Raw genomic sequence first — 22,046 nt, forward strand, 5'->3', positions numbered from 1 at the left:
TGACAGAAGAGAATTATCGTTTTATTCTAAAATACAGCGTTTCATTTGTTGAGTTCACGACAAACGGCAGCTAGTTGCTAAACATGTAAAAACAGTATAAAAATAAAGTTGTTACTTTGATACACAAAAAAATAACAGTCACTAAGATAATATTTTACAACAGCGTTGATGACTGTAAATTATTTCCCTTTTATTGTTTCAGTGCGAACATCAAAGTTTAACTACGACGCAGTTTAATTACTAAAAAACGTTATACCTTTAATTCATTAATAAGCTGAATCCTGCTGAAATATATAAACGGTGACTGAGCTTGTTAGGTTTCCATTTCTTCATGGATCTGAAATATATATATATATATATATATATATATATATATATATTAAGGGTCTTTATAGTGTTAGCATGATGGGGGGCCGTTACGTGGTACAATTGTAAAAACACATTTCCTCTAATTTTCCACTCCAGACTTAAAGCTTTATGGCAGACGGACTTATAAATAATTGTAATAAAACACGTTAGCGTCGATTATTTAGCATCAAGCACATGAAGCACTAAGCTACAGCCTCTACAGAGAGGCTCATCACATGGGTTTGTGTTAGAGGTCTGTGACCTCGGCTCTCCGTCAGAATGTAGATTCATAAAGAGGTGGCGCTAAACGCTACGCTACGCTACGCTACGCTACGCTTAGCTTAGCGTAAACGAGAAAGTGACTTCTGTTTGGGGGAATTTAGCAGTTTCCGCCTGGAAGCCTTTCAGATACTAAATGTGCATCTAAAATGACGTTATGGAATCACAGCTGGTGTCAGAAGTTAGCGTAGAAGCTGCTTCATGTTTACGTTCCTCAAGCTGAACGAGGTTTTGAAGGACGTTGGTAGTTATAGATGAATCGGTGAAGATACTAGAAGATATATAGCGACTACGGAGAGCAGACGTCACGACTTACAGCTAACAGTCGTTTCCAGAACACCACGATACAAGATCAGTTTATACCCTACAAGTCACAGAAGCACCACCAGAGACCTCCAAGAGGGGAACAGAGAAGAACTCGGTCCAGGAGAGGACACAAGTCCTCAAAGATCCTCCTAAGAGAAGAAACAACAGACGTGTTCCACTTTGACAAATGTACCTGTCTTCTTGCCTTCCGCAGGCTCCGCCCACACCCGTCCTCATTGGCTGTCCCTGGTGCTCAGAGACCCCCCCGGGGGGGTTCCCTGATATCAGAGATTACACTCGCATTAAAGACTTGAGCCGACGCCTCCTGGGTCCAAGTGCGCCCTCATTGGCCGGTTTCTGATGAGAGGCGGGCCTCGAACAGACTCAGGGCGTGATGCACGAACTCGTACTGCTCACCTGTCTGGATCATACCACCTCTGTGGAGACAAGACATGGAGGATCAGGACTAACCTGAGACCGGGTCAAATACAGGATCAGGACTAACCTGAGACCGGGTCACATACAGGATCAGGACTAACCTGAGACCGGGTCACATACAGGATCAGGACTAACCTGAGACCGGGTCACATACAGGATCAGGACTAACCTGAGACCGGGTCACATACAGGATCAGGACTAACCTGAGACCGGGTCACATACAGGATCAGGACTAACCTGAGACCGGGTCACATGGAGGATCAGGACTACAGTGAGACCGGTTCACATAGAGGATCAGGACTACAGTGAGACCGGTTCACATGGAGGATCAGGACTACAGTGAGACCGGTTCACATGGAGGATCAGGACTACAGGGGGAACCCTCACCTGTCTGCTCGGAGCTGGCAGGTGATGCTCAGAACGTCGACCCCTCCCTCCCTCTGCAGCTGCTGACATCCTATCGTCGTGGCAATGAAGCAGCCTGTCCGGCCAATCCCGGCGCTGCAAGCAGAGGATTGTGGGTAATGGTGTCATTTGACATCCTTACCTGGCGCAGCCCCCCCCCCCCTCTACCTGCAGTGGACGATCACCGGCCCCGCGGCCCGTCGCTCCGCCTCCACGTCGGACATCAGCTGCAGCAGCGGCATGGTGGCGTCGGGGGTTTTGTGGTCGGGCCACGCCGTGTACCAGTAGTGCTGCACGCCGCGCGTTTGATTCCCGCACTGCGCACAGGAACACGTGTCAGTGCCCCCCCCCCGACCTACAGCAGGGACGCAGACCAGCGGCCTACCTTGAGGGTGAGGCTGCGGGCGGTGTAGTGCTCACACTCCCTCAGGCCCGTCACCAGCACCTCCACCTTCCCGTAGATGCCCCTCCTCTCAGGCCAGTACAGGACGCACTTCTGCATGGGGGGGGGGGCGGGGGGTGTTATCCACTACACTAATTCTTAATGTAAAAATAAAACCTTAGTTCATACAAAAGTTCAAACATAAAAGGCAGCACATTTAATAAATAATCGCCTCTTTAAGGGAACTTGAAGGTGGTTTCGGCCTCTGACCTTTGACCTTTAGGGATCTGAGCCCCCCCCCCCCCTCGTACCTCGTTCTTCTCCTTCAGTTTGGTGATCATGACGACCACGGGCGCCTCCTCCTGCCAGGCCATCAGCCAGAAGTCGTTCACCGTGTTCACCATGGGACCCTGCGTGGCGATGAAGGCCTTCTCGTTGCCTAGGTAACCCTGCAGGGGGCAAGCAGCCAATCACACCACACTCGGGGTCGGTCCTGGTAGTGCTGCGTTCACGTGCACATGAATCTGTCTCACCCGGATGTAGTTGGCGTTGATGTAGGAGCTGAGCGGGTCGCTCTTCGACTTGAGGATGACTCTGGAATGAGGATCTGAGAGATGAATGACATCAGCGTGAAGAACCCTGCAGGCTGTGGTACCGACACACTCAAACAGGAAGGAGTCTGATTGACAGCAGCTCTCGGTGAGCATTCCTTACACTTGATTAGTGGAAGGAAGGAAGGAAGGAAGCCCCCCCCCCTCCACTCAGTGTTATATTGATACCCGCCCCTTCTCAGATACATAAATACACAAACAATCATTGTGTTAACAGGCTAACTGCTTGGCTAACAGTGTGAGAACAAACTGTGCGCTGAGGAAGACGTATTGTTCTCGTGTGCATGTGTCCTCTCAGGGAGGTGTGATCTTAGCTCGTCCTCCGCCCTTTGACCTTCATCCCCTCCCACATGATAAAACACTTCCTGGTTCCACACACACACACACAGTACTTACTGGGCACAATGGTCTTGTATCTGTTCTTGGTGCCATGATATGGAACATCAAGCTCCTTGGGATCAATGAAATTCATGGGAATTTCCTGCGGTGGAAGAACAGTGTCAGTAAAACGATAAGAATCCTCGTATGCGGGTCATCACCCGCTGATCAGAACCTGATTCTGTTGTATTCAGCAGGAATATTACATTCTATGCATATTTCACATTACTCACGAGCTAACGTGCTAACTATACAGAAACTGTCAACTAGCTCATGCTAATGCTAACATCATGCTAACAGCTGCTGACCCGTTGTCCCTCCCGGGCCATTTGATCACAAAGAACTCACGGCGAACTCGGCGTGGAGCCGCTGCGGGTCGCCGGCCGCGTCGCGGAGCTGCTGCCGCGTCAGAGGCCGGCCGGCCGCCAGCAGGTACCTGGCCCCCGCCTCCCGGGGCGTCACCACGGCAACCGCGCTGAGGGGCTCCACGGAGCCCAGGGCCGACATGTCCAGGGACAGGGACACGTTGGAGCCTCGCCTGGGGGGCAGGAGCAGAGAGGGGGGGGGGGGGTCATGTTGTTTACCACACAAATAAAAAAAGACAGGATTATGAGATTAATTCAATAAAAAAAGTGTAAACATGAGATTTACAAAATATAAATTAAGAGTGAAGAGGATTAGTCATTATACTGTTTATATAATATATAAATAAAAAAATGTTTTTTACCATTACATCTAAATCATATCAAATGTAAATAAATAATCAAATAATAAAAAGCATTTAAGAGGGGATTTATTAATGAATCATTTAAATGAAACATCAGTAAAACAGCCGAGTGCGAGCGGACTCTTCGTCTGGCTACGTGTCGGCTGGCTTCCTGTCTGGGACGCCGCTACTTCCTGTTCGTCTGATTGCTGATTGGCCGCCTTCCAGGGCGGAGCACACACACGCAGACACACACACACACACACAGAAAAACATCCTGTTCTCAGTGAGAGCCTGAGATCTTCTCCCTTTCTTAGTGCTCCTCTGAAGGCTCAGTGGACCACAACAAAACGGCGTCCGGGGTTCAAACCCGGCGAGCAACGGAAGGGCTTCGAGCCGCCGATAAACGGCAAAGTGCTGCAGCCAATGAAGGTGTTTTCTTTTCAACGTGAGGAAGGAGCTGTGAAAACACTTTGAATGTCTCATTTTGTTTTATTTCCCCAACAATGTGAGACGTTTCATCACAGCGAGTCCTTATCATCTCCCTCCAACTGACAGGAGGTCAGAGGGGTCAAAGGTCAGGGCCATTCACGGAAACTAATTCCTGCCATCCAATCAGTGAAAACAAGCAGGAACATTAATACTCACTAAGACAAGTAACCACCTTCACTCTGATGAAAATAAATCACATTTTTTATAAACTAACTAATAATAATAATTATAATAAGAGAAAGAAGAAGAATGCAGCAAAAACCCTGAATTCTGCGAGTGGACTTTTTGACCTTTTCTTTTGGAGATTATGAGCAGCGATGCACTCAATCAGAGGTCAGAGGTCGCGCTCTAGAAACACACACACCTTCCATTTAAAAAGGTGAATTATTAATACTTCTCTTTGTGGGAGTTTTAATGTTCATTTGTTACAAAGGACGATGTTCTTACTGCAGCATTAATACCAAAGTATGAACAGAAACCTCACAGAACATTAAATACTCTCTGTACTTAATATTTCCATTTCATCCACATATATAGAATGTCACATGACGAAATGGAATTTAAGAGACTTGGATAAGTTCTGATTATTTGACCTCTCTTGCAGTCCGGCCGCAGGCTTCATCCTGAAGGGAGAGGGGCAGGGCTTCAGCTCGGGGAGCGGCGTCGCCGGGGCAACGCTGGCCAGAGGGGCGTGGTCGCTGCTTGCTGGGAAAGGGGCGGAGCTAGAAGGAGAAGGTCAGGTGTGTGGTTGGTTGATGGATGAATTCAAAGGGGTGGACGAAGCGTTGGTCAGCTGACTCACCGGGGCAGCGGGGTGGCGGGGGGCGGAGCTAGGCGCCGGCAGGCGGAGCTTGGCTGCTGCTGCAGGCGAGTGGGCGTGGCTACCGTTGGAGGGAGCTCAGCTTGGACCATTCTTTCTGACGTCACAACCTGGAGACGAGATGATCAATGAGGATCAATAACCTCATGGTCACGTTGAATGAACCCGATATCGATGAATGCAGCGACTTGGTGTGGATAAATATGATTATTATTTCTGTGATGTAAACGTGTAAAAGTCCCTTTGATCTAAGCATGAAATAAACCAACAAATAAAAATATCACAGATTGAATTGTCTTGGTGAAGAATTTAATTTGATCCCATATGAGAGTCGATGAAATATTTTATAACTGCAGACGGACACACACCTTGGTGCCCTTTGACCTCTGGCCGTGGTCTTGGAGGACGGTCGGGTGGAGGTCAGGGGGCGGAGCTTTCAGCTGTGTCTCAGAAACCTGGACCTTCTCTTTGAGTCGGAACAAAACCTGGAGATCAGACAAAAAGAGTAATAAATCAAACCTTTTCAGACCATATTTGTTTATTGTGTTCTTCCTTCTCTGCACTATTGTTAATACCTTTTCATTTTTTTATCTGCCGTTTTTGCTTGAATATTTGCATAATATTTAGATGAGGCAACGTATTTCATACTCTAAATTTAACATGTAGAAACACAGATTATAGAACCAATAACATCTGGTTCCTCTGAGTCGTGGCTCCCTCTTGTGGATCAAATGTCCCACTGCAGGAAATAGTTTGATGATGTGTGGCCCTTCGTGTGTGTGAGACTGTGTTTTACCATCAAGCAGGTGACGACGATGACGAAGACGGTGAAGAAGAGGACGACGGTGTAAAAACCTTCTCTGGTCCACACGTGGTCCCTCTGCTCGCCCTGCAGGACGTTCTTCTACAGGAAACAGGGCAGAAATACTTTCAAAATAAGGTTTGCGTTGGTGTGCGATGTCGAGGGGACGAGCCTCATCTGTTTAAGCCCCAAGCAGCATCCATTTAATCATCTGTTTAACGGCGTCTGGTGGAATAATCCATAAAGGCTCTGTGGGAACTTAACGGCTCCATTAAACTCGATCTCTAACAATCCCAATCCAGCGTCTCTGCCTGTTTCCATGGCGACGCACTGGGCTGCACTGGGAGAGCCGGCACGCACCTCGGTGGAGACCTCGGTGATGCCGAAGTGTCCCAGGTGGCGGTGCAGGACCCTGACGTTCAGGGATCGGATGACCTCCTCGGCGGGGCGGGGCTCCGAGATGCCCAGCCTATCAGAGGACACGAAGAGCTCGATGCTGTTCTTCTCCTCCTGGAAGAGCGGTTAATGGATCAATCACGCGTTCAAACAGCCAATCCGCAGAGTAAAGCAGGGGGTAGAGGCGCTGTGTCTCACATTCAGCCGGTTGATGTGCACGTGTCCTGCAGGGACGCCCAGCGCCGCCGCCACGCCTTCCCGAAACCACCGAAGAAGACTGACGCTCAGCCTCCTCACGTCCACAGCCAGATACTGTGATGGAGCCAGATAAGGAGGGGGGGGGAGATGTTAAACATTAGACAAACCCATGTGGTGTCCCACCTGTCTCTGAAGTGATGATGGAGTGTTCTGTTAATTCAACATCAGGAGCAACGACCACAAACACACACAAACACACACAGACGCACACAGACGCACACAGACGCACACAGACGCACACAAACACACACAGACGCACACAGACGCACACAGACACACACAGACGCACACAGACACACACTTCTGTTTCTTAAATAAAACACAACAACAAAGACAACCTTACCAAGGGGAGGTGTAAACATTGTGGTTCCTCCCTGTCGAGCACAGGAAGCTTTTCCCTCAGAACACTCGGAGAGAAGCTTCCTGATCTAATCATTCCCTGATCTGTGATTGGCTTAGAGGGGGGCCGAGTTTAACGGGCCACCTGATTGGCCGTTGTCCAGGTAATGCCATTATCCCGCTGCGCTTCCTGTTAGGATCAGGTGCTATTTCTGTCCCGACACGCCGATACCAAAACACACACACACACACACATTTAGTCCATAGCTGCGGGGTACCGCAGGTGAAACTGGGATATTTGTCATCTTGAAGCTTTCCACTAGTTTTAACCTCATCGTTGTTATTAAGTTGTTCGTCAGGTGAAGGAGCGGCCATCTTGAATCCGCACACATGTCACAAATATGTCATTACACAGGTCACATGTTCCACAGAAGCAGCTGATGACTCATGTTTCACTGCATGTGTTTGAAGTGGCTTCAAAGTTCTCTCCACACGCAACACACACGTGAATTATATAACACACACGCAGGTCCACATGCTCCAACAAACAAGCTCACACACACACACACACACACACACACACACACCATCTGCCCGTCTCTACACTCCCAACATTCACGTCCCTCTTTCTCCAGATTTCTTTGCCCACAATTCATCTGCGATGCGTCTGACTGACTGTGCACATATTTGTTTAAATGATTCCTCCTACATATAAATGTCTGTGTCTGACCTGTCTGTCTCACTGTGTCTGACCTGTCTGTCTCACTGTCTCTGACCTGTCTTTGTCTCAATGTCACTCTGAAGGTCTCCACTGTTTGTCTAGTTATGTAAACGCACATTGTGAAGGTAAGTGGGTCTCTCCCACACACACTGGTGATGGTGTTTCCATGGCAACAGAGAGTGCAGCCTCTTCCCGTGCCTGAGGAGTCTGCTGCTCCTTGTCCGTCTACTGTGATCCAACCTCTGACCTCCTGCGTCTCTGATGAGCTTAGAGGCCAAAGGGAGCACGGTGGCAGAGACTCTTTATTAATGTGTTTCCACCAGATGTTTGTGTTTGCTTTAGAAACTACAAGGTGGACGTTGTTCCTGTTCTGGTTTGAAATCTTAATATTAGACAGATTTTTATATATATATATATATTTAAGACCACAAAGAGATTTCTTTTCACATTTACATCGTTAACATCCTACTGAAGTAAAACAGTTAAGGGGAGTCGTGAAGTTATTTTGACACATATTAGTGTTTAGAGGACCTCTTCATCCTCCATGATCTAACCTCAGAATGGCGTTCATATTTCTGGTTCCTCTGACATATTGATCACTTTTAAGAAAGCTGCACCAATGACATCTTAGTCCCGCCCCAATGAGTCTGATTGACAGGTAACCTCCAATTGATGGGTGTGAACACGTTTTGGCACTCTGAAAATAGAAAAGGCCTCCTCCAATCAGAGGGCGGTTTGCTCACCACGGTAACCAGGTGGCGTGCGGACACGGCGGCGTGAGGCCGCTCCAGCAGAGCGAGGCCGCGCAGCTCGCCGGACCCCAGGAGGGCGGATGGCGTCACTTTGGCTAACCGGGCTGGGCGCCCATGGTGACGCTGGAGATGGGTGTCGAACACGCGGCCCACATGGCGTGGAGGGTTCAGGTCGTCTGGGGGGTGTCGGGATGGAGGAAGACGCCTGGAGTCTCGAGGAGGGAAAAGATGAAGCTGGTGGTCGACAGAAGACGATTCTGAGGGGAGAAGAAGAGGAGGATGATGATGGAGAGCTAAATGATGCTAAATGCTAACTCTCTTCACAAGAAGAAGATCAGAAGCTTTCATCAGGAACCCCGAGGCAGCAGAGACACATTCATGTGTTCATCCAGGAGGATGAAAGGTTGAAGTGTCACATGCTTCCTTTGTTAATAAAACCATCAGCAAACTCCCTCAGAAGGTTTGACACACCAGTCTTCATATGATTAAACGAAATAAACCTTTATTATTTGCACTTTCTCCTTGTTTTGCAGGATTGACTAAATGATTTTGAAATTAATTCATGATGAATCAAACTGAAAAATGTAGAAATATATAGAAACAAACTCCTCTGGGCTTTGGGTTTACTCCTCGCCAATGTAGGGTGAAGTGAAGGATTCTGGGAGGAGCTGCAACAAATGGTCATGATCAGCTCTGTGTTTGTAAAAGGGTCTGAGTTGGTTTTTAGCTTTTAGATTTAAGTCATTGTGCATCAAGAGAAACTTCAATTAGAGCCAATGAGACGACGAGTTCACTGTTAAACGTTTGGCGTTCCCACATAAAACGTGGTGACCACATGAGGAGCATCAGTGACTGTCACACAGGGTCAGCACATCGTCCCTGTGGAACAAAAAGGGAGCATTTTCTGTGACGAAGCTTTCCTCATATCGTGCCCTCTGTTATGATACATGACAGGTTATATCATTGCTTATGGTTAAGGCTCATTGTGTATATCCACAGATGATTTATCTATTAAACTGTGATGGCTAAATTCCCTTCTTCGGTCGCAGCGATGAAGCAGCTGACCACACATGAATCCTTTCGGTTCATCCTCTGGCGGAGAATGACTGACAGCAGACGCTCACCTGAGATCAGCAGCGGGCTCCATGTGAGGCACCAGAAGAGGAGCGTGGTCCGCGTCCTGCAGAGCATCCTTCCTGCGAGCTTCTCTCCGCGGGGACGTTGGTGGCGCGTGAACGAGAGCGTGCGCGTCATGTCCGCCACACGAAGCCACGGCACCTACGACGCTCCTTCCCCCGCCTCCACGCGTCCGACAGCGGCCGGCTGGTGGAGGAAGAGCCGGAAGAGGATGGAGACGATGAAGAGGAGGCGTGAATGCTGCTGTCAATACGTGTACGTTTATACAACGTCTCGACATGTATTTTATGTCAATATGTACGCTCTGGATTATTAATCATACTTTTAAAATGATAGCAAAATTAAAAATTATTTTATTAATGCCAAAAATAAATAGCAATAAAGAGTATGCTAGTCTAGCTGCCATGCTAAAACGTGATTAGCATGTGACATTAGCATGCTGATTAGGGTTTAGCATGGCAGATGGATTAAGTGATGGTATAAACATTTGGCTCACAATACAATATGAATTTGGTTTTAAGGCCACTATTACCTCACTAATTACGGGAAGCCATATGGGATAAAATATCTGCAACAACTCTTAAAGACATGTCACTACGTGTTACTATAAATATTCACAATGACCAACTGATTCCAACTCAGTTGCCTCGGCTAGCATGCTAGCATAGATTAGGGAGCTGAGTCATCGCGAGTGTTGTGTTCATACAAACCGCATCAAACCATTATTTACATTTAGGATTTGGAGATGAAAACGATTCAATAAAAGTCACAAAATCTCGCTCTTCACCAATTATGATCACCGTTAGCTAGCGAGTTAACGGTGGCAAGATGGCCGCCAAGGCCAACCAGCCGCTGATGATTGACAGTTTGGCCCTTTCTCAATATGCGTTCTAGTGTGGACTTTAGTTCTCGTCGACTCGTGAAACGTCATCAGTCGCAGCCCGAGTTCTGTTCCAATTCTAAAGTCTGCATCACAATACCCGGATGTGACACGCCCCGCCCATTTTACCCAGAATGCATTTCAGCTCAGCAACAGGCAACAACATAAAGACAACTGTACATACAATACAATGAGGTTAATCACTATGTGTTACTATCCAGTAAAACATTGACTCTTTAATTGTTGTTACTGGTTATGAAAGCATCATAAAGCTAATGCAGTGTGATGTAATACAACAGCCCTGAAATAACGTTTTGTGTTTCTTCCATCCAATATGAATATTAATGAGATCTACAGCTGTCAGTGTGATCCAGTTCAGCAGCACCACAAACTACAGCTGCTCCTCTTGGATTACATTACATTATTGTTTTCATTAAGTTCCTGTATCAGAAATAGATCTATTTGTTGAATATTAAAGGTCAGAGGAGCCGGGCTGTGAGTTCTGGACCAGATCCAGAGGCTGAGACGGACCTCAGCTGGCTACACTAGGACTTCTCTTCTTATCGCTTAGGTTCTTAGAAAATACAAATAAGGAATTCTCTTAAATGGGGCCTGGTTTTTATACATTTCCAGAAAAAACATCTTTGGATTTGTTTGATGGTTACAGTCAAAGGTTTTTGCGATGGGAATGTTTGGATTTCTCTTTGATTCACTCCAAAAATCTGAAAACACTGTCAACATGCATTAAAAGAACGAGTTGTTCAATAACTGTAGTATGACATATATATGAGACGATGTGAGTCACTGAACGGACTCCTCAGTAAAGGCTCCACAATCCAGAATGAAGACATAAACTCATTTCTCTGCTTTAAACTTCTCCTCCAGCCTCACAGAGACACTTCGTCCACTGCATCGCATCTGACCACCAAAAGAAGACACAGCTCATAAATAATAATGTATTATTGTTATTATCAAAGTAATTCATATGACATATAACAGTAATTCCACATTGTAGAAGCCAACATGTCCTCTCTGAGTATGTCTTACTCTGGACATGTCTGTCTCTCGCTGTTCCACAGAATTTGCACCAACCGGCTCCCTTTGACTCCACGGGGATTTTCCATTCGATTTCCCGGAATGAAGCCCCGCCCCCCGCCTTTGCATCCGTTGACCACTGCCAGGAAGTCAGTCCCCGCCCCCCTCGCGGCGGTCCGTCCCGCCAGTTAAAACCATCTTCACTTTGCTGCAGACGGAGCTGCGCGACGTGTCGTTGTTGTTGTTGTTGTAGTAGTTGTTGTTTTCACCTTCAAACATGGCTTCGGTCAACACCTGCCTCAAACTCATCTTCACCATCTTCAACATCTTCTTCGCGGTGAGTTGGCGTCGTTCGGTAACGTTTGAAGGAGGCCGCGAGCTGCCGGTTCTTCCCGGAAGTGTCTGGAAAAAAAAGTGCGCAGTTGATTTAAAGCGCTGAACAAAACGTGTAGTTTTTTAATTAATGTGTTATTAATCCGTTATACATTTTCTCACATCGACGTATTGACTCTAAAGCTCATACGCGCCAAACTTTAGACATCAAGAGGTTTCATTTTATTCTGCTGTCTGTCATGTAAACACCACATGAACTCATTAATCTTTAGACTCATTCACCTGAAAGTGACTCATTATGTTAAATGATTCATTAGTGATCGTCAACGTTACTCAGCATTTAACTACACAATTCCATATGTGTTCTTTCATAGTTGATGTTTTCAATATTCATCTTCAAATATATATCAAAGTTAAATATAAATAGTTGCAATAACATTTGACTCAACATCATTCAGTCATCAACAAGAGGTGAAATGAGCCAATGATGTAATGACGTGTATGTTTTAACTTCTGTGTTTAACATGTGTGTGTGTGTGCATGCATGTGTGTGCATGTGTGTGTGTCTGTGTGTGTGTGTGAATGTGTGCATGTGTGTGTGCATGCGTGTGTGTGTGTATGTGTCTGTGTGTGTGCGTGTGTGTGTGTGTGTGCATGTGTGTGTGTGTGTGTGTGTGCGTGCGTGCGTGTGTGCATGTGTGTGTGTGTGTGTGTGCGTGTGTGTGTGTGTGTGCATGCGTGCGTGTGTGCATGTGTGTGCGTGTGTGCATGTGTGTGTGCGTGTGTGTGTGTGTGTGTGTGTGTGCGTGCGTGCGTGTGTGCATGTGTGTGTGTGTGCATGTGTGTGTGCATGTGTGTGTGTGTGTGCATGTGTGTGTGTGTGCGTGTGTGCATGTGTGTGTGTGTGTTGCAGATCGTTGGCGGTGTCATCATCGGGGTCGCGCTGCTCTTTCAAGTCGTCACCAGCATCAACGGAGGAGAAAACGTAAGAACGATTCAAACTTTTTTCTTTCACACAAACAAACAACCGAGCTGACCCCCCCCCCCCCCCCCCCCAGCTGGAGGGTCGGCCCACCATCCTCATCATCCTCTACACTCTGGGTGCCATCACCATGGTGATCGCCATCCTGGGGGCCTACGGCGCCCACCGGGAGAAACAGGCGTGTCTGATTGTGGTGAGTCTCTGGAGAACGTTCCTCACGTTCCTCACGCAGCATCAAAGGCTTCTTCCACCTCCACCTCCTGACCTGCTGTCCCCCTCTGCCTAGTTCCTGGTGTGTATGGTCATCGGGAGTCTGATGATGCTCCGAGCCGGAGTCACCGCCATTTACGGCCATCCCCAGGTAACACCCCCGCCACTGAGGGTCCTCCTGCTGCTCCGGTTCTTCTCTAAACTCCCCTCGTGGGTTGCAGGAGGAGCGCAGGCTGGAGGAGCGTTTCCGTGAGCTTCTGCCTCTGGACAAAGCTCCAGAGAACATTCAGTACATAGCAGACAGGCTGCAGACACAGGTAACACACACACGCACACACACACGCACACACACACACACGCACACATTTAGATCTGATTGACTCTTCTTCTGTGGTGTTTCAGCTGCACTGCTGTGGGCTGTTCAGCTACTCGGACTGGGAGGACAACGTCCCCGACAGCTGCCTGTGTGACCCGCAGACGGAGGAGTGTCTGTCGCTCACCTACTCTGTGAGTTCAGCACAAACTCTCCCTCCTCTAAGAGGTTAAAGGTCACTGACGCCCTTCTTCTTCTGTGGTCCCCCCCCACAGGACATGCTGCTGCACAGGAAGTCCGTCTACGCCAAGGTGAGTGCGGCCTAAAGGTGAGCAGAGTGTCAGAGGCGAGACAGTCAGCTGACGTGACCATGTGACTGTGTGTGTGTGTCCAGACCTGCTTCCCCACCATCGCCCACTTCTTCAGGCTGATCCTGAACATCTTCATGGGGGTCGACTTCACGCTGGCTGCCTTGGCGGTGAGACTCAAGTTTTCTCTTCACACACCATGGATCTTTATTTAAGGAGAATGAAGTTGGCTCTTACAGAAAGTATTTTATATTTAAGCAAAGGTTACATTAGATCTGCATGAATATTCATCGAGGTCATCATTTTCGTGTTGACTTTATTTTGAAAGGACTAGAATGCAGTTCACGGGAGAAACTATTTTTTCCCGCGGTTTTTAAACGCACCACGCGTGAGAAAACAAAGCTTAATCTGTGTCCTCCAGCTGCTGGGCATGGTGCTGTCCTCCACCATCATCCACCAGATGCGTTACCCGGGCCGCTCCACCCTCCTGATGACGGTGCCGGCCATCTTCACCTTGCCTCCACCCAAATACCAGGAGCTGCACAACCCCCCCGGATACTAGAGGGGGCTGCTTGGGTCCTCGGATGCCAAAGTGCCTTCTGGGAACTGTTAACCACTGGGGTTCTTATTCAGTTAGCGTAGAGACAATCTGATTGGTTGGTGCAGTGTGGGGGCGGGGCTTATTGGGCTTGATAACATTATTTTTAGTGTAGAAAGCAAACCTTCACTTCCTCTCTGGTTATTATTCTTATTTTAATTCCATCAAACTTAACTCTTTCCTGAATATCTTCTAAACTACACATTAAAACTTAATTTATTTTCTGACCAACCAAAGACCAAAGACAAATTATTTTGTGTGTATGTATTTACCTCGTGTAGGGTTTGTTAAATGTCTTTTTCTGTTAAACAGTTTGCCATAATGATATAAAAACTGATGACGCTGAGGCTTTTATTTTGAAAAATGAGAACCGCTTTGAGAGAGTTTCTGAGGAACAAAAATGCAACAAGGTTTCTTATTTTTATAATTAAAGTATATTTCAATAAATGGAGGAAGGAAAAGGGAAATAATAGTTTGTATCTTTAGATTTTCTGCTTGAACTGATGATTTCAAAATAAAAGATCAAACATTACTTGCCTCTTTGGAGTACTTTTAGGAAGTACATAATGCAGAAAAGTACTTTCAGTAAATATTGTAAAGAACTTAAATACTGTAATTATGAAGTATTTCAATTCTTCAGTAAATATGTATGAAGTACTAGTACTTTGCCGTAAATACTGTAAACTAAGATATTGTAGTAAATAGTACTGAAGGTATTACTCTAGTAAATACTAGAGGAAATATGAATATAGAGTACCTTTAGGGTCAAACCCTGAACCCTGAGGTCTGGTGCATCAACTCAGTTTAATATACTTTGACTATAATAAAAAAACCTAGAAGAGTGAAATAAAGTCAGCGTTTAAAAGTTAGAATCGTTCCATTTTCTTGAAAGAAAAACGTAGGCAGAAAATACTCTGAGTGCAGTGAATATAAGTTATTAAATAATCTGATGATCAGGTTTCTTTATTCATCAGTTCCAAAAAACAGAATCATTTTACAGAACTGAAAATGCACGTTTTAATTTGACTGTTTTAAACACCGGAGGAAGAGGAAGAGGAGGAGCTGACCTATGAGGGCACAATGATTAATGATTGATTATTATATTTAAAGGTTATTAAATCAATTAGAAAAGTTAACGGACCATAAATTGAACTGATTTTTAAAGAACATTTTATTTATAAATATACATATGTATTTGTAAATATACACATAAATATATATTTATAAATACACAAACAGAAATGTAAAAGAATTTATCAGCTGAAACTTTATAGAATAAATTTGATTTCATACTTAATTTCCTTTATTAGTCTCTCTTTTTCATAATCAGAATATTTAAGATGTTTTAAATGGTTTTAAACTCACTGAAACTTAAATGTTACAATAAAGATACACAAATAGAAATATGTTGGAAGGGTTGTTTGAAATTGGTAATTATTTAATATTTGTTTTTTTATACATATATTTACAAATCAAAATAATTTAAAACAATTCAAATTAATCCGATTTTTATGAGTTTATAATCAATCTTTAGTTTGTAAAACCAAAAATGTTAGATGCACATTTTGATGAATGTTTAATATTCTTTATTTTAATTTATTTCTTCCCGCTAAAACCACCTGCAGTATCATAAAAACTGGAATAATCTATTTTCCTGGGTGTATTTGTTCTTAAAAACAAAACACACATGCTTTATCCCTTATGGAACAATATCTTGTTTCCCATGTAATTAACTGGTTAGTGATCTTAACTTTCACTCAAATGGTCGGTAAATATTAATTTAGCGTGAAAGTAAAGAAATGATTCTTTTCACTTAAAGAGGCCGCAGTGAAGTACTTCTACACCGTCGTTGTACATACAAAAGATAATGTTATTCATCATTTTCGGTCAGAAACCCCCCGGCTGGGATGAAGTGCCGTGTGCATAAACAGGAGGAATCACAACATTCTGACCAGCAGGGGGCGCCGCACCGGGAGATAAATGAGACGATTAATCAAGGTTTATACAATATCTGTTTGCATGTTTTATCCCACAGAGACAAAGACAGAAAATAAATCTCTGCTTTATGTCCATAAAGTTCACGTCAGATATTTTATTGAACACACAAACAGCTCTGGTGCTTCAAGTCTGAAAGTCAAATTTATTCCGCTCAGATTTGATCACGAGTAGCTTTTATTTTGAAGGGGAAAAGCGGTTGAACCGTTTTAAATAAAACTTCCCATGCTCCTTAGCAGCAGAGACGAATAAAACACAGAGAAAGAACAGCTCGGATTAATATTTTTTTTTAGGATCTTAAAGCAACAGAGACTCAAATGAGTGTGAATATTGTGTCTGAGGTGTGTGTGTGTGTGTGTGTGTGTGTGTGTTAGCCAGAGGAGCAGCATCCTCCAGCGGGCATGGCCTGTGGTTCGTCGTCCACGATCTGTACGCCCCGCCTACTCGATGCCGATTGGCTGGCTCCGTTGCCCTTCAACCTCTCCTCGGCCTGAGCCGTCTCCATCATCCCTGCAAAGCAAAGACACACCTGTGACGTCCTTTGTGCTGCGCCTTCCTTCTAGTCCTGATGAAGACTGTGTGTAGGACAAGTATTATGGTACATGTCCTAGTCTTCATGCTAAGCTAAGCTACCCTTTCCACTGGTTTCTAGTCTTCATGCTAAGATAATCTACCAGTTTCTAGTCTTCATGCTAAGATAATCTACCAGTTTCTAGTCTTCATGCTAAGATAATCTACCAGTTTCTAGTCTTCATGCTAAGCTAAGCTACCCTTTCCACTGGTTTTTAGTCTTGATGCTAAGCTACCTGTTTCCCGTCTTCATGCTAAGCTAAGCTACCCTTTCCACTGGTTTCTAGTCTTCATGCTAAGCTACCTGATTCTAGTCTTCATGCTAAGCTAAGCTACCGTTTCCACTGGTTTCTAGTCTTCATGCTAAGCTACCTGATTCTAGTCTTCATGCTAAGCTAAGCTACCGTTTCCACTGGTTTCTAGTCTTCATGCTAAGCTACCTGTTTCTAGTCTCCATGGTAAGCTATTTTCAGTTTAATTCCATCATCATTCTTCTACATTTTGTTTTGTGTAAAATAAGTTTGTCCGTTACGTTTACAGAGATCCAGGAAAAGCTCCTCGATTCCTTTATTTAACTTGGCTGACGAGTGGTAATGTTTGGCTCCGACGGACTCTGCGTAACTACAGAGAAACAGAGAGAACATGCTGATGAATCATCATCAACGACATCATCAATGACATCCTCGATGACATCATCATCTCTCACCTCTCGGCCTCCTCCACTGAAACGTGTCGTTCTTTGTCCAAATCTATTTTATTACCTAAAGAGAAAAAGACAGACCATTAGTGATGATATCAAACATGATGCATTATGGGGGTTTTATATAAAAATTGAATTAACATGAAAGATGACATGGAATTTAAGTTTGTCTTCTTACCTCTTATTAAAAATATTTGATAGTGATATTTATTTGTATTAGTGGGGATTGATATTATTGGTGAGTTTGATATGTAGATATCAATCAATCACAGATCATAAAGCTTTGGATAAAATTGGGCAAACAAAAACAGAATTACTGATACATTTGATTACAATAATTGAGGTAAGTAAAAGTTTTAAATTACCATTGATATATTTATAAATAATCATATACATTATTATTTGTTATTATATGTCAAGTTGTATTATTCATTAGTCTTCAGTAGAAACTATTAAATTCAAAATATTCTGGCTAAATAATATAATAAAATGAATAAAAACACGAGTCTGGGAGAAAGAATTCAGTGAAAAAAGAAAAACAGATTTATGAGATAAAATGTATCTCCATGAAGAATTAAAACCTCAAACTCTGAACTAAAGTCCTTGTGTGATTTAACGCTTCATGAACAACATCAAAACTCACAACAGCTTAAAAATTAAACCATGTGACTATTTATGACGACGTGAAAGGAGCAAAATAACTGCTGCTGGGAGAATGTCTCAATTTAACTGAAATCAATTTAATTAAAGATTAAAAAGGGTAAATGTAGAAGATTGAATGATATTTAAGGTGTAAACCAAACAACAAGCACAAAACAAACATTTATTTCTCTTGTTTATAACTTACCTACTATACACAAACAAATGTCATTCCCCAACATTTTCCTCAACTCCTTCACCCAGCTCTTCACCTGAAAGCACACCAGGAGGAGGAACTACATTAGTATGAGATGGAGGTACAAGTACATTAGTACGAGATGGAGGTACAAGTACATTAGTATGAGATGGAGGTACAAGTACATTAGTACGAGATGGAGGTACAAGTACATTAGTATGAGATGGAGGTACAAGCACCTTCTGAAAGGAGTCCTCGTCCGTGATGTCGTACACTAGTACTGCTCCGTTTGAGTCTCTGTAGTAGATCGGACCTAAAGCGTGAAAACGCTCCTGACCCGCAGTGTCCTGAAGACACAAAACACAGTGAAACGGAGTACTTATACAAGTAAATACATTCATGTACTTCATGTAGTTGACAGGATTCAGACATCAGGAGACTCTCACCCAGATGGCCAAGTTTACTCTCTTTCCTGTGATGTTGAGCTTCTTTGTGAGGAACGACGCCTGCAGAGGAAGAGGATGTAGAACAGGAGGAACCCAATGGTTTGAATAATCAGGGTTTAATAATGTAAACTTTTAATTAAAGGTTTCCCACGATTAATTCATGAAATTAAAAATTGTTCTTAATGTAACGACACGCTATTAAGACGCAAAAGGTGAACAACTCTACACGACCCTCATTGTGGCCCGTCGTCGCCACGGCAACAATAACCAGCGCTTAATGAGGCGAGGACGACTTTATTAATATACGTGCGACGCGGAGACGTCGTGTTTCCACGTAGCAAAGCTACAGCTCGTTAGCTAACGGTAGCATGCTAACACAATGAGCTAAATATCGGCATGCTAGCAACGTATCAGGAGCTAATAAATGAGCTCCAGAGTCACATGATGAGGGCAATGTGACCTTTGACCCCATTGCTGCTGTCTGTCATTAGAGGGTCACACCTGAAGGATTAACATACTAATGAACATACTCAAATTAGTTCATTTTTAAGCTGAAGCATCAACATTTAAGGGAATCATGGCTTTTGAATAAACTACCTTTAAAAGTACATTTAGGTCAAATTAATTGATTAATTTTAAAATATACAGTGGCTCCCTACCTTATAACCAGGGGGTTCTCTCGTGAATAGTTTTCATCCTTCCAATAAATTAGAGCTTAAACAGGACAAATAAAGACCAAATCTTTAGCTGTAGTAACGTTACTATTTCCTGCCATTGTAAAAAGGTTAAATTAATCAAAAACAGGAGAAATAAATCAACTTTTTTTCTTTAAAGCCAACGAGTCTGTAAAATAATCTTTTTAAAAATTGTTTATTAATTTCAACATTTAATTAACAATCCCAGTGTTAGCAATAAAACTGAAAGAAAGTAGTACTTCTTACACCACCGTCGTTAATAATATAATTTAATTATATAGCTCTAAAAATAAGTGGAGCAGCAGAAGCTTCTGACAACTTTGAATTATTTATGACAAATTGATTCTGACCCTCTGAACGTGTACAATGATAGTATTCAGATACTTTCCTGCAGTAAACCTACCATCAGTACGTGGAAATACTGTCCTGCACTCCAGATGTTTCATTAATAGAACTAATATTTGTACCTCTGAGATGTAGCACAGTAAGAAGTACAACATGCACCTGTGTAGAGAAGCGTACCTGGAATGTAGTTATGTGCTGAGGTGAAGTACTTTGGTAACGTTACTATGAGCTCTTAACTTAAGGTGTAGGAGTAAACACAGGTAGACGCGGGGAAGACGCCTCACTACACGCACGCGCCACAGACAGCAACACAAACGCCTCCCTCCTGCTTTGATTTACCCGAAAACGCAACTAGCTTCGCTGGCGCTCAGTGAGGTGCTGAGCAGCGGGCTAAGCAGCTAGCCTGGGTGGCTAACCACGGCGTCTTACCTGTAGAGTAGTGATGTGTTTGTCGTTGAATTTGTTCTCGCAGTACCGCAGCACCAGCGACGTCTTTCCCACGCAGCCTTCCCCGAGTAAAACCACCTTGAAGGAGTAGGTTCTGCCGCCCGTCCCCCCGGCCGCCATGGCAGGAGTCTCCGTACAGAAGTCCTCGGGCGCTGTTTCTTTGATCTTGTTTCTCTATCAAAACAAGCGTTATCAAGCTAGTGCGGCTAATGCTAACTGAAGTCCTGCGTAGCTCACATCCACTTACGACTTTTTTTTAAAAGGAACTTCAAATCAGGAGACAACCCCTCGACGGGATAAACGAATACGACTTTAATCGATATTGACCAACAGGTGCACGGGAACTGGGTCCGAAACGGCAACCTACTTCCCCTTTCTACCTGACGCGGCTGCCTCTTTTCCGCCTGACTAATGGCGTCTCTGTCGGCTACTAGCTAGCCAGCTAGCTCCTCCGAAGGTCGTCTATAACCGCGAAGATGCTTCATTTGCGAGCCCACTTCACTCCCTTTTTAAAATCCCCGCTTCCTGCTTATATAGCGTTGTGAAAGATCCGATTACTTCCTCCGACAACACAATGTATTGTTCAACGTTGAAAGTGTTTTCTTTCTTTTCAATACGTTTTAGTTGGTTCATTACATTTGAACCTATGATTATGTTTTTGCTCTGAACGCGCAGTGGAGTGAGAGCTCCGTGTTACGTTCCCCTCTGTGCAGCGTCACATGATGAGTCGGCTGGGTGTCATACCCTCAACGCTGCTGGCGTTTCTAATGTTGCCTCACGTCAGACAAACACGCTATCATTCATTTTCATTCTTGGACCTTTTTTTTCCTGTGAAGTTAATCGCATTTTTATTTTTATTCTGTTTATTTTCTTTACATTCAAGCCCATTTTCAATCCGTATGACGAATGATTATGTATTATGTATAAGGAGTGTACTGATTTCAGCCTCAGACTGGATCAGAAGGAAGAAGCTGTTCCTGGCCTGGGTAGTTCTGGTGGTGGTGGTGCTGGTGGTCCATGTGGTTCTGGATGTCCTGGTGATTCTGGTGTTTTTTTTAGGGGGGGTTTAGCAGGGGTCCAGCAAGGAGTCCAGTAGAGGCCCTGTGATGTCCATCAGGCGGATCAACACAAGCTTCTCAAAAGATTTCATGAGCACATGACAAATCAGAGGTCAAAGGCCACTGCACCAATTGACACCCAATACCACAAAGTTCTTGATTTTTTATTTAATTTCCTTTTTATTGGTATAACAGTAGCCATTACTTTTAGGTGAAATATCTGGATACTTCTGCCACACTGGACCCCTGGAGCTTATTTTAGCACGCTGCTGTTTGTGAGGCTGCAGCCAACCAGCCGCTAGAGGGCAGAGTCTGACCGAGAAGAAAGGTGCAGAAAATACAGTTTAACCAGCACTAATGACAAATAACTATTTCTATGTGTGAAAGTTTATTTAAGTTTAGTATATTCTGGGACTAGCTGAAACAATGAGGTCATGTATCAATTAGTCTATTAATATAATCATTAACTAATGACAATTAACTATTTTGATTAGTTTCAGTTATTCATTTCAGCAGAAATAGTGAAACAACCGAAGAAGTCTGTGATTTTAGCCTGTGACCTTTTCTGTTGAACAGTTCATCAAAAACATTCCCTAAATCCAATTTTGACGACTCAAATAATTGGTAGGTGCAGCCCTAATGCTAAGCTAAACTAAGCTAACCAGCATAATCGCAAAGTCAATCCGAGTAAGAAAATATTGATCAATTTCTTTAAATAAAATGAGA

General features: G+C 44.1%; 3 protein-coding genes across 5 annotated transcripts; 1 reads left to right on the forward strand and 2 right to left on the reverse strand.

The window, feature by feature from the left end:
• Nucleotides 1-9,781, reverse strand: ptprr (protein tyrosine phosphatase receptor type R). 2 transcript variants are annotated; one of them, XM_037459831.2, is made up of 16 exons: nucleotides 9,558-9,781; nucleotides 8,425-8,690; nucleotides 6,562-6,675; nucleotides 6,328-6,477; nucleotides 5,962-6,069; nucleotides 5,534-5,650; nucleotides 5,148-5,275; nucleotides 4,939-5,067; nucleotides 3,496-3,685; nucleotides 3,166-3,250; nucleotides 2,692-2,765; nucleotides 2,470-2,607; nucleotides 2,162-2,272; nucleotides 1,945-2,093; nucleotides 1,759-1,872; nucleotides 1-1,370 (listed from the first exon to the last, which is right to left on the reverse strand). In XM_037459831.2, the coding sequence occupies exons 1-16, from the start codon at nucleotides 9,685-9,687 to the stop codon at nucleotides 1,277-1,279; spliced, it is 2,097 nt and encodes a 698-aa protein (XP_037315728.2). In that variant the 5' UTR covers nucleotides 9,688-9,781; the 3' UTR covers nucleotides 1-1,276. The 2 variants fall into 2 exon arrangements, with proteins under 2 accessions (XP_037315728.2, XP_037315729.2); XM_037459832.2 differs by lacking the exon at nucleotides 9,558-9,781 and having other exon boundaries at nucleotides 6,965-8,567.
• Nucleotides 9,782-11,663: 1,882 nt separating this feature from the next.
• LOC119210138 (tetraspanin-8-like) lies at nucleotides 11,664-14,761 on the forward strand. Its single transcript, XM_037459833.2, has 9 exons — nucleotides 11,664-11,822; nucleotides 12,732-12,803; nucleotides 12,877-12,993; nucleotides 13,087-13,161; nucleotides 13,232-13,327; nucleotides 13,413-13,517; nucleotides 13,599-13,634; nucleotides 13,718-13,801; nucleotides 14,053-14,761. Exons 1-9 carry the CDS (start codon nucleotides 11,763-11,765, stop codon nucleotides 14,191-14,193), a joined length of 786 nt encoding a protein of 261 aa, XP_037315730.1. The 5' UTR covers nucleotides 11,664-11,762; the 3' UTR covers nucleotides 14,194-14,761.
• Nucleotides 14,762-16,301: 1,540 nt separating this feature from the next.
• On the reverse strand, nucleotides 16,302-20,715 carry rab21 (RAB21, member RAS oncogene family). 2 transcript variants are annotated; one of them, XM_037459837.2, is made up of 8 exons: nucleotides 20,510-20,715; nucleotides 20,245-20,436; nucleotides 18,776-18,835; nucleotides 18,569-18,676; nucleotides 18,342-18,405; nucleotides 17,501-17,555; nucleotides 17,327-17,415; nucleotides 16,302-16,734 (listed from the first exon to the last, which is right to left on the reverse strand). In XM_037459837.2, the coding sequence occupies exons 2-8, from the start codon at nucleotides 20,380-20,382 to the stop codon at nucleotides 16,595-16,597; spliced, it is 654 nt and encodes a 217-aa protein (XP_037315734.1). In that variant the 5' UTR covers nucleotides 20,383-20,436; nucleotides 20,510-20,715; the 3' UTR covers nucleotides 16,302-16,594. The 2 variants fall into 2 exon arrangements, with proteins under 2 accessions (XP_037315734.1, XP_037315732.1); XM_037459835.2 differs by having other exon boundaries at nucleotides 20,245-20,715.
• Between the last annotated feature and the right edge of the window lie 1,331 nt (nucleotides 20,716-22,046).

The sequence above is a fragment of the Pungitius pungitius genome, chromosome 2 (genome assembly GCF_949316345.1).
Source record: "Pungitius pungitius chromosome 2, fPunPun2.1, whole genome shotgun sequence".
Taxonomy (NCBI): domain Eukaryota; kingdom Metazoa; phylum Chordata; class Actinopteri; order Perciformes; family Gasterosteidae; genus Pungitius; species Pungitius pungitius.